General features: G+C 45.7%; 1 protein-coding gene across 1 annotated transcript; it reads left to right on the plus strand.

Annotated features, from left to right (window-relative positions):
• Positions 1–63: 63 nt before the first annotated feature.
• RBM22 (RNA binding motif protein 22) lies at positions 64–11255 on the plus strand. Its single transcript, XM_056124386.1, has 11 exons — positions 64–184; positions 448–501; positions 1460–1489; positions 1986–2118; positions 3883–3983; positions 4091–4263; positions 5677–5877; positions 8014–8178; positions 9296–9384; positions 9558–9686; positions 10450–11255. The coding sequence occupies exons 1-11, from the start codon at positions 131–133 to the stop codon at positions 10578–10580; spliced, it is 1260 nt and encodes a 419-aa protein (XP_055980361.1). The 5' UTR covers positions 64–130; the 3' UTR covers positions 10581–11255.
• The last annotated feature ends 363 nt before the right edge of the window (positions 11256–11618 follow it).

Below are 11618 nucleotides of genomic sequence, written 5' to 3' on the forward strand. Positions count from 1 at the left end.
CGAAGGGAGGGCGCGCGCATGCGCGCTCGCAGGGGCGCCTACATAAGGCGTCACGGCCGCGGGGCCTGACGGGATTGTGGCGGTGTCCGTCCCGACTCGGAAGCCGCCGCCGCCTCCGGACGCGCTCAAGATGGCGACCTCGCTGGGTTCCAACACGTACAACAGGCAGAACTGGGAGGACGCGGTGAGGGAGCTGCGGGGGAAAGGCGCGGAGGGGCGGCGGGTCCCGGCTTCGCGCGCGGGCGGGGCGGGGCGGGGCTGCGGCGCTGGCCGCGGGGCTGTGGGGCTGCGGGGCGGGGGCCGGGCGCGGCCGGGCGGGACGCGAGGGCCCCGGGTGGGTGCGGGCCCGCCGGCCGCCCGCGCGCCCCTGCGCCCCCGGTCGCCCTGGGCCGCCGCCCGGGGGTCCCCGAGCCGCCCCGCCACCAACCCTGTCCCCATTGTCACCAGGACTTCCCGATTCTGTGCCAGACGTGTCTTGGAGAAAACCCGTATATCCGGATGGTGAGTGATGCCGCGCGCGACGCCGCTCCGCTCGGGTCCACGCACCGTGCCCGGGCCGGTGCCCGCCGCGCTGGGCCTGGCCGGCACAAGGGACCCGGCGTCCCCCTCCCCCCACCCCGCCCGAGGCCAGGGGCCGTGTGCACGGGGCTGCCGAGCTCGCATTGGGAAGCTCAGCCACAGTTGCACATCGTCGGGGGAACACACCAGTAGCTTAACTCCTCGCAGGGACCCGGGTGGTGGATGCATCAGAGGCGACGAGAGCTGATGTCTCATCATCAACTACCTTTTCAAGAGTTTTTAGGTTTCTGGAGCCTCAGTATGTAAAGAGAACCAAGACAGGGGAAACTAGGTTTCCGAACTCCGAAGCAAATGAGTTTTGGCCACTGTACCTTGACTCTTTATTGTACCTTCTTTTCTTTTAGGAATCAGGGTAGGATTAGTGGCAGTTAACACTTAGAGGCTGTGCTGTGATGGGTCTCAGAGGTGTTCCTGTTCATACATTCAGTGATCCGTTCAGTCTCCTTTTTGTGTGTGTTTTGGGACCATAACTATTGATGCTTGGCACTTCTGGCTCTGTGCTCTGGGGACTGTATTGGGTGCTGGGTATTGAGCTAGAATCAGCTGCCGGCAAGGCAGGTGGCCTTAACTGCTGTACTGTCTCTCCAGCCACTGCATTCAGGATCTTGAATGGCCCATTGGGAGCCAGCACAAGGAAACTATAGTGATTGCCTTCTGATTAAACTTTGTACCAGGGATGTGGAAACTATTAGGAATTTGAATACTTGGGAGAGAGTTTAGGAGCCTAAAGTGAGTAAGAATTGTAGCTGTAAGAAGACACATACCCTGGTATTGCATCCATTGAGGTTTTAAGAGATTACATTATGTAGAAGAATATACACTCCCCTGGCCTCCTATGTTTTTATCCTTTTTTTTAAATTACAGTTCTTTTGTATTTCAGACCAAAGAGAAGTATGGAAAGGAATGCAAAGTAAGTGTGTGCCGAGTGATTTGAAAATAAACCGTTTATTTTTTTTTTTGGAGGGGGGAGGGGGTGTCGTTTGAGTACTCCCATGAGTGCTGGGATTGCTGGGTGGGGCCTTATTCCCTGTATTATCAACACCCTCCACCTCCCCCAAAACCCCAAAGCAAGTGAGTCCTTTAATGGCCTGGATGATGTTTGAACTCCCTGCAACTTTCGGTTTTGGGCCACACCTTCCAGTGCTCATATATCACTCCTGTTGGAGCTCAGGGGACCAAATAGGGTGCTGGGGGAGGAACTCAGTGCAGCCCTATGCATGGCAGGCACCCTTCTCGCTGTACTATGCTCCCTTCAGTTTTATATCAAGTGCTACATGTCTCTGAATATGAGCATCTTAGCTGAGAAGGCAAGGACCCCATCTCTGAATTCTATGTCTTTAGTAAACCCCAGAATTGTTTGTCCAGGTCAGGACTAGTAACACTCTGGCTCTTATTTTGATTTAAAGATCTGTGCCAGACCCTTCACAGTATTTCGCTGGTGTCCTGGAGTTCGTATGCGTTTCAAGAAGACCGAAGTGTGCCAGACCTGCAGCAAACTGAAGAATGTCTGCCAAACCTGCCTGTTGGACCTGGAGTATGGTATGTCCCTCTGTTTGGTAGATTGGTGCAAATGAAATTGTTTTTATTCTTGGCTCTAGGGTTTTTTGGGGGGTTTTGTTTTTTGTTTGTTTGGTTGGGGTTTTATTTTTGTTTTTTTTTTTTTGTTTGTTTGTTTGTTTTTGTTTCTTGCAGTGCCCTGTGTGGAACCCAGGGCCTCGCACCTGCAAGACTAGTGATCTGCCACAGAGCCACACCCTGGCCCTGTCTAGTGGATTGCAAAGTGGGCAAGGACTGGTACTTAGGCATTAGCACAGTCTCTCCTGCTGCTGCTTCTTACTCTGTCTCTATTTCTAGTTCCACTGTGAACTGTCACTGTAGTCGTTTTTCCCAGAAAGAGGAGAACCATATTCTCCTTTAACAGTTCATTTTAACAAAGTAGGAATTAATAAGTAACAGTAATTGGTAACTAACATTCATAGATTGGAAATTAATTATAGTTAATGTAAACAACCCTTATTCACAGCTCTGTATTGAACATGAAGTAAAGGCATTGTTCTCTCTGTTTCTGGGTTTAGGACCTTTTTTAGTATCAGAGTAAAAAGGAAAATGAGTTACTCTATGTATGTTAAGTTCAGAAAGTTACTCTTTTTTTTTTTTTTCTGGCTTTACACCCGAGATGCTTAGGTATTACTCCTAGCTCTGCATTAAGGAATTACTCCTGGTGGTGCTCAGGGGATTATATGGGATACCGGTAATCAAACCCAGGTGGACCACATGCAAGGAAAATGCCCTACCCACTATGCTATCACTCTGGCCACCAGAAAGTTATTCCTAATCATCCTAGTCCCATATCATTTAATAGTACATGTTGGTTTAAGGTGTTTTGGAATTTTGGAATTCATTAGCTCTTAGAACTGTGGCTGTCCAGAGACTATAGGGCCAGCCTAGAGTTGGAGCAATTTTACCTTTACTTTAAATAAACGGGGATACACTAGCTAAATATTAACTGTTAAGTCAAATATGACTATAACCTCAGTTTGTTCATCCCTAAGATTGTCTAGCTTGCTCTTCAAACACATGTTCTCTTTGAACACATATCTCACTTATCTCTGTTTTTTTGGTTGCTTTTGTCCTCTCTGAAGAGAACAAAAAACAAGATTTTCTAAAATACTCACTTGATCAGATTTCAGGCCAATTTGGAAGTTGACTAGACTATAATAGTATTTGCATGATGCTGTTAAAGACTTAAAGTGAAAACGAGAAAATGTCTGGAACCAAATAGGAAAGTAAAGAAAGGAAACTGATGCTGTGCTCATGTGTCTATTCTGCGTGGATGTTCGTTCCCCCATGTGCCTGTTCTGTGGAAACGTTCCCCATGTGCCTGTTCTGCATGGATGTTCCCCATGTGCCTGTTCTGCATGGATGTTTATTTATTTTGGATTTGGGGCCACACTCAGTGATACTCAGGTGTAACTCCTGGCCCAGCACTCAGGAAATCCACCTGGCGGTTATCAGTGGACCAAGTGGGGTGCTGGGGACCTAACCCGTGTCGGCCACATGTAAGGCAAACCCTACCCACTGTACTGGCACACCAGCTCCCTGGGTATTTTATTTATTGTTTTGGTTTTGGAGTGATACCTGGCAATGCTCAGGGCTCACTCTTGTTGCTGCACACAGCGATCACTCCTGGGGTGCCGAGAATCAAACGCAGGTTGGGAGTGTGCTAGGCAAGGGCCCTATCTGTTGTGCTATTGCTCTATCTGTCGGAGTGTGACCTTCTTTTCCCCCTGTCCTTGGTACCAGGCCTGCCCATCCAGGTTCGTGATGCAGGGCTGTCGTTTAAGGATGATATGCCCAAGTCTGATGTCAACAAAGAGTACTACACGCAGAATATGGAGAGAGAGGTATGCTGCCGCTTCCTTCATGCCATCGTTTTAATTTGCTAATGAAAGCATCTTAGTGGTTTGACAGGACTTATGTAACGTGCCTCTTTTGATTTATCTTTGTGTAGATTTCTAACTCAGATGGAACACGGCCCGTCGGCATGCTCGGGAAAGCCACTTCCACCAGTGATATGCTTCTCAAGCTGGCGCGGACCACACCTTACTATAAAAGAAATCGACCCCATATTTGCTCCTTCTGGGTAAAAGGAGAGTGTAAGAGAGGAGAGGAGTGTCCATACAGGCAAGAGCTCAACCCCATTTTCAGTACTTGCTTGCTGCTTAGATGTGGAAAATGCTGCCTCAGACTAGTTCTGCATTAAAATCTCAAGGTGTATATTACTAGTGCAGTATGTGTTACATCAAACGAAATCACAGGGCCACATAATAGATGTGGTTTTCCTTTTTTTTTTTTTTGTTTTGGGGTCACACCAAGCAGTATTCGAGACTTCTGCTGGCTTTGCTCAGAGATCACTGCAGGAGATAGGGCTTGGGAGGGTACACTGTAAGGAGCTAGGGGTCAAACTGGGATTGACTGAGTGCAAGGCACCCAGACTACTATCTCCAGCTCTGGATTAGGAATTCTTAACTGGTTCTTGGTTTAAAATCTACCCCCAACAACAAAGCAAAGTCCACACACTTTTCTTTTTGGTTTTAGGACCACGGCTGTACTTGGGTTTACTCCTGGCTCTACGTTCAGGGATCATTCCTGGCAGGCCCAGGGTGCCAAATGGGGTGCTGGGGATTGAACCTGGGACTGCCATGTGCACAGTAGAGGTCCCTCTCACTGTATTAATGGACCAGCCCCTGTATATGCTTTTACTTTCTTTTAAGGACTATGGTTTTCCTTAATGTTTCCCCCTTCCCTTTGTTGCTGTTGTTGGCCGTGACCAGGGGTCACAGATACATAGTTTTGTTTGCACACTTGGTCACGGTACCCTCAGGGGACTGCAGTGTTTTACAGGGAGGCGCACCCTTGCTTAATAGGGTTTATATACTCATTTAGTTGTGTTCATAGCCATTTTGGTTGTGGAGCCCATGGGAGTCGCTGCAGTGCATTCATTCTGGGAGCACCACTTTTGGGCACAGTGCTTGCACAGCATTAGTTTTGGTGCTCACTGGGAATCGCAGACTCTTCGTTGTGGACATGCACAGCTAGATGTGCAGAGATTACATGGCCATTGTGGCACTTGGCAGGCCAGAGCGTAGGGACCCAACATGCCCCTGGGTGGTCCCAGGAATCAGACTCATAATCTCATGTTTGCAGGGTCGATGCTTTTCGTAACTGAGCCATTCATTCCCAGGGCTCAAGTGTACCTTTTCTTAAGGTTGGTTCCATAACTTAAACAACAGCTGAGCACTCAGATTAAAAACTGTAGAAATAATAGTAGATAATAACCTTGATTTGGGAGCTAGATTGTGCTAAAAAACAGCTCTTTTATAATAAAACTAGATGGATACGTAAAATGGCTTTTAGGAGACTGTTATGTCCTACTGATACTAGCTTTATTTTTATTGTATTCTGGTTTGGCTATGATTTTTAGTTCAAAAGGCATTGTATTTGAACTTACATTGCTGTCACTGAGGAGATGAAATATTTGTAAATGTCTCCCCTTTGCTTACTTTTATGTTTTACCATCGTTCTTTCTTGAACCAGACATGAGAAGCCTACAGATCCAGATGACCCCCTTGCTGATCAGAATATTAAAGACCGGTACTATGGGATCAATGACCCTGTGGCAGACAAACTTTTAAAGCGGGCATCAACAATGCCCCGTCTGGACCCGCCAGAGGATAAGACTATCACCACACTCTATGTTGGTGGTCTGGGGGACACCATTACCGAAACAGATCTAAGGTTTGTAGATAAAATTTAATGGACATTTTTTTATTTTTAATAATCCTAGAATAATTTCTTCACACAAATATAGGCAAGTATTGTAACTTTGTACATTTTGTTGTTTTGTGTTGGGTCAAACCTGGAGATGCTCTGGGGTTACTCCTTCCTCTGCACTCAGGAGTCACTCCTGGCAGTGCTCGGGGGACCATAAGGGGTGCCGGGGATGGAACCTGGGTCAGCTGCGTGCAAGACAGGAGCACTACCTGCTGTATGCCTGCCGTGCTGTCACTCGAACCACTACATTTTGCCACTGTATATTTAGTATCATGCAGACTGGAGTTTTGGCTCTGGGACCACACCCTCTGGTGCTTAGAGGCCACTTCTGGCACATTACTTCAGGGCCACTCCTGACAATGCTCGGGGGAACCATGTGATCCCAGGTCTCCTGTGTGCACAGTGTGTGCACCAGGCCTTTGTGCCCACCAGAATGTACTATTTATCAACATTACATTGCTTTGTCTGCCTGACCTATGGTGATAATTACAAGTTTCTATTTGACCTACTAGCCAGTTAAAAATTTTTAGGGAGGGCTCTATTTAAATCATTATCTAATGGGGGTCAGGTAGGGGGAAGATTTGCAATGGTATAGTCTTACTCTTTAAATTGTTGGAGTTTCGGGAGGCTGGGGCTGGGCGGGTGTGTGCCTGCTGATGCTTGGGGCTCGGTCCTGACTCTGCACTCAGGAATTAGTCCTGGCGGTGCTTAGGGAACCATATGGGATGCTGGGTCGGCCACACCACCCACTCTACTATTGCTCCGGTCGCTTGTTGGCTTTTCTTTTAAGTTTTTCGTTGTTGTATTTTTGGGTTTGGGATCATACCTGGTAATCCTGGAGCTATTCCCAGTTGTGCTCAGGGTACAGGTAGTGCCAGGACTCAAACTCAGGCCTTCTGTGTTCAGTGCATGTGCTTAGACCCTTGAGTAGTCTCTTTCCCGCCTTAAGTTGTTGCCCTTTTTTTCCTTCGGTTTTGGGGCCACATCCTGTGGTGTTGAGGGTGTGCTCTTGGCTCTGCTTAGGAGTCACTCCTGGTGGTGCTTAGGGGACCATATGCAGCGCCAGGGATTGAACTCAGGTCAACCGTGTGCAGAGAAAGTGCCTTGCCTTACCCACTGTACTCTCCAGCCCAAATCATTGACTTGAAAGGATATGTTATTGGGCTAGAGCAGTAGTACAGCAGATAAGGGGCTTTCCTTGCATGCAGCCAATCTGGGTTCATTCCTCGGCACCCCCTATAGTTCCCCAAGCACTGCAGGGTGTAACCCAAAACAAAAACAAATTACAGAAAAGGATTGATGTTTGGTAAGTTTGTATTCTTGGCCCGTATTTTATGTGTTTGAATGAGATACTGCAACAGGTGGTGATGGAAATGAACTTATTATGGAAATGACTAAATGACTAATAATGACATTATTAGAAAAAAATTCCTATATGTGTATAACCTGCTTTTGGTAGCATATTTCTGTTATACACTGTCAGAATAAACTGGACCAGTGGTTTTTGGTGACTGCTGCTGATCTGCAGATATAAATAAGAAGGTTAAGAACCACTGAACTAGATAAGATACAGGATTGATAGACTTTTCCCTGCCTCTTCTCCTTCCTCTTTTTTAGAACCTTAAAAAAAATTTAAATATTCTTAGTATGTGGAAGTGTCGTTTTTCAAACCCCATCTAGGGTGATATCCTGAAGGACTCTACTCATACCTTGTTTCCTCCTCTTTTTTTTTTTTAAATTTTTATTTATTTTTTTTATTTTTGGGCCACACTCAGCTGTGCTCAGGAGTTACCCATATGGGATGCCAGGGATCGAACCTGGGTTGACCGCGTGCCAGGCAAATAGCCTATATGCTGTGCTATTACTCAGGATCTTATGCCTCTTATTTGTGAGAAGATTCCTGAGATTTTTTTAATTGACTTGTTCCTTCCCTCTCTCAGTATGCAGCATGATCCATGGTAGTTTGCTAGTGAGGGAACTATTTGCAGGTGATCGGGCATATAACCATGGGCCCAGCTGCTTTGCAGTATTGTTTGTACCATTTTTTACTTCCTGCTAATGTCTGCTCACTCTGGTTCTTTTGTTTCTCTTTTTCTTCAGGAATCATTTCTATCAGTTTGGAGAGATCCGGACGATTACTGTTGTCCAAAGACAGCAGTGTGCTTTCATCCAGTTTGCCACAAGGCAGGCTGCAGAAGTCGCTGCTGAGAAGTCCTTTAATAAGCTGATTGTCAATGGCCGAAGGCTCAATGTGAAATGGGGAAGGTGAGAAAGACTTATTTTTAAATAATTTTATAGAAAATGTTTTTCAGTATTTGTTTCGCTTTCTGGAAACCGGTAAGCTTCTTTGTTTAAATCAACAGGCCCTTTAAAAAAAATTCTTTATGTTATGTAAATGTTGTTACTTGTATCAGCAACTTATGACAGTTGCAGAATGGAATAAGGTACATGTAAGCACAGTAGCACTCTCCTCCCGTTGTTCATCAATTTGCTTAAGGGGCACCAGTAAGGTCTCCATTGTGAGACCACTTGTTGCTATTTTTGGCATATAAAATATGTCACAGGGAGTTTGCCGGGCTTTGCCATGCAGGCGAGATACTCTCGGTAGCTTGCCAGGCTCTCCAAGAGGGGCGGAGGAATCAAACCTGGGTCAGCTGTGTGTAAGGCAAACACCCTACCCACTGTGCTATCGCTCCAGCCCAATGCACACGTAACATATCTAATTTATTTTTTCCAGCAGTGCAGAGGTCACTGGGGGCCATTCCCAGCTGGTCCTGAAAGTTTGAAGTTTTAAAAAACTAATTCTATAACACATAGTTCCCAGTCTTACTTGGTTTTTCAACCCCTTTTCAAGAGAAATACCATTCACTGCTGCTCTGGAAATCCACTTTATTCAAGCAGAGAGCACATTTGTTGAGCTCCAGGCTACAGCTTCCCCCTGGATCATTCCATTGTGTTGATGGGGTCAGGGGGTCAAATGGGGAGCTAGTTTCACTCACTTTGGGAAAGGCTCCTCCAACATTTTGTTGCTGTGAATATTTGGAGGATCCTGCTTTAGAAATGTTTTTAGAGTAATATGCTTCTTCCAAGGTTTGTGTTTTTTATGACCAACTAGTTTAAGCCAAGCCTAATGCCAGAGTGAGGAGGCTGATGAGAATTATACATAGAAGAATAACTTGAAAATGATCATTAGAGAAATAGATGCAAGTAAATGTTCTGAAAATCCCAAGGGGAGCCTGTGTCTCCTTTGGAAGCATAAAGTTGTGCTAGTGGCATTAATGCTTTAGGAATGTTTGCTGTGTGTTGATGAAGCACCCTCCTAGCCCTCAAAATTCTGGCATGTTCTGAATCCTTACTGATTGCACATGTGTCTGTGTCCTAGGTCCCAAGCAGCTAGGGGGAAAGAAAAGGAGAAGGATGGAACCACAGAGTCTGGGATCAAGCTCGAGCCTGTCCCGGGACTGCCTGGAGGTCAGTGCAGACTGCCTACCCTGAGAGCCTCGGATGCTCATCTTGCCCCCATCCTTGGCACTCAGCAGAACCTGACTCCCTTCGCCCTGCAGGACCCCCTGCGTTTGGGGTGATGGAGCCCACATCACACTCTCGCCTTCCCTTCTGACTATGGACTGTTTTTTCTTCTCCAGCACTTCCTCCTCCTCCTGCAGAAGAAGAATCCTCTGCCAACTACTTCAACCTGCCCCCAAGTGGTCCTCCAGCGGTGGTGAACATTGCCCTGCCACCACCCCCTGGTATTGCCCCTCCCCCACCCCCAGGTAATGTCTTCTTAGTACGTCCTTGCGCGTTAGCTCAGAAGAACCACCTAAGATTTCTGTGGACACACCTCACCATTAAATCTAAGATGTCTAAGTCTTTTGAACTTCCCTATAGAAGTCTGTAGGCAGGCATCTATATTCAGAGGATTTTCCTGGCCTGCGAAAAGGAAGAAGTTGCCAGTTTTGTAAAAATCCTAATGCATGTCCAGGTTTCCCCAGCTATTCAAAGAGCATGTCATTTGGTAAAATTTAGATAGATCATTCTCCGGATTTAGGAATGTTCGAAATTTCTTCACATAGTTGATGGTAGCATTTCCAGACCTGAACAGTTCCTGTGTAAACAGTGTGAGTAAATCACAAGTAGTTCTCCTTCTCAGAGTCGCTACATTATATGATTTCTGAACACCAGCCATTCTAATGCAGGGCTAAAGTAATAATGATGGTCTTGAAAAGCCTGATTTCTTGCCTTCTAATTCTGATTGAATCCTCATAGGATAAGCATCTCTTGGTGGCTAACAGAGGTGCAGATGATAACAGTTTCGGGTCCCTTGAAGAATGCAGAATGTGTTTTTAAGTTCAACTTAGTGCAAAGGTTTCTAAAACCCAGTAATACAGGTAGACAATCCTGCACAAGCCTTGGGAACAGACATTTCTGATGCACTGTATCAACCTGATTGATATGTTGGTGATTGTGACCTTAGATTAGAGATTTGTAAAGTGTCAAGGGAATTGGAATCCTAACAAGTCTGCCCTCCATTTGCAGGTTTTGGACCACACATGTTCCATCCAATGGGACCACCCCCTCCTTTCATGAGGGCTCCAGGACCAATCCATTATCCTTCTCAGGACCCTCAGAGGATGGGAGCTCATGCCGGGAAACACAGCAGCCCCTAGCGCATTCTCCCCACTCTGAGGCTCTGCCGAAAAGAAGGCGCATGAAAATCCCAGTATATGAACCTTGGAATAAATTTATTTTTCCTTTCTTTGTAGTTTCCATGGTAGCTGAATATGTTCAGATGTGGGCAGTTGGACAGTCGTGCTTTCCTCCATGTATTCAGAGGATTGATGGGCTGCAGATAAGCTGCCGTCAGCACATCTGGTTTCTGCTAGAACATTACTAATAGACCTAATGTCACTTCCCCTCATCTCCATGGGGAACAGGAACTGCAAATCGGAAAGTCCTACTCTGAGTTACCATCCCAATGGAACATTTGTTTTGTATCTTTGCAGGGTATGGGGGGAGAAAATTGACCTGTGGTTAAAAAATATCCTAAAAAAAATTTTTTTGATCATTTTTATATCCACTGGGTATTTTCCTTTTTATCATCTAAAAATGTATCATCTAAAACAAAGATTTCTCGTACTAATCATTGTAGTGACCTGAGTGTGATTTAACACTTCTGAAGTCACACCTCAGAAAGGCAAGTCGGAACCAGCACCCAGCATAATCCAGGTCTTTCCTTTCCTCTCTTTTCCTCATTTATGGCTAAAGGAATTGCTGATAATTTTACTTCTACGCTACCAAAAAGAGAGAAAAACTAAAGTTCTTATACCTATCAATTGGATGGAGTGTGTATCATTGAAGAAACCCGGTGCCTGGGATGAAATGATTTCAAAGAACTTCCTATAAAACACTCACAGACTGACATGAAAATGAGTTGGAGAGTGTTTGAGCAGAAGACATGGGACTCTTGGCTGGAACTCTGACCATTAGCGGTCACTGCTTGTGACTCAGGCTCTCAGTTTAACCCCCTGCTTCTGGCAGGAGACTGTTCAGTCTTAGAAAATTTGGATCTAATTGAATTGTAGGTGGGAAAATAATAATTTGATGTGTTGGTTTTTTGTTTTTAAAAAAATTAAAACGGGTCAATTTTCCAAATGTCTTAGGCTCCTTTTTTGTTTTGTTTATCCTTTGAGGTTATAGTTTGAAAC

Source organism: Sorex fumeus, unplaced genomic scaffold, assembly GCF_029834395.1.
Source record: "Sorex fumeus unplaced genomic scaffold, SorFum_2.1 ptg000051l, whole genome shotgun sequence".
NCBI classification, from domain to species: domain Eukaryota; kingdom Metazoa; phylum Chordata; class Mammalia; order Eulipotyphla; family Soricidae; genus Sorex; species Sorex fumeus.

Coding starts and splice junctions, on each gene's coding strand:
- RBM22 (XM_056124386.1), top strand. CDS start 131: ATGGCGACCTCGCTGGGTTCCAACACGTACAACAGGCAGAACTGGGAG. Junction 502..1,459: donor AAAACCCGTATATCCGGATG/GTGAGTGATGCC, acceptor TTTGTATTTCAG/ACCAAAGAGAAGTATGGAAA. Junction 9,687..10,449: donor TGCCCCTCCCCCACCCCCAG/GTAATGTCTTCT, acceptor CTCCATTTGCAG/GTTTTGGACCACACATGTTC.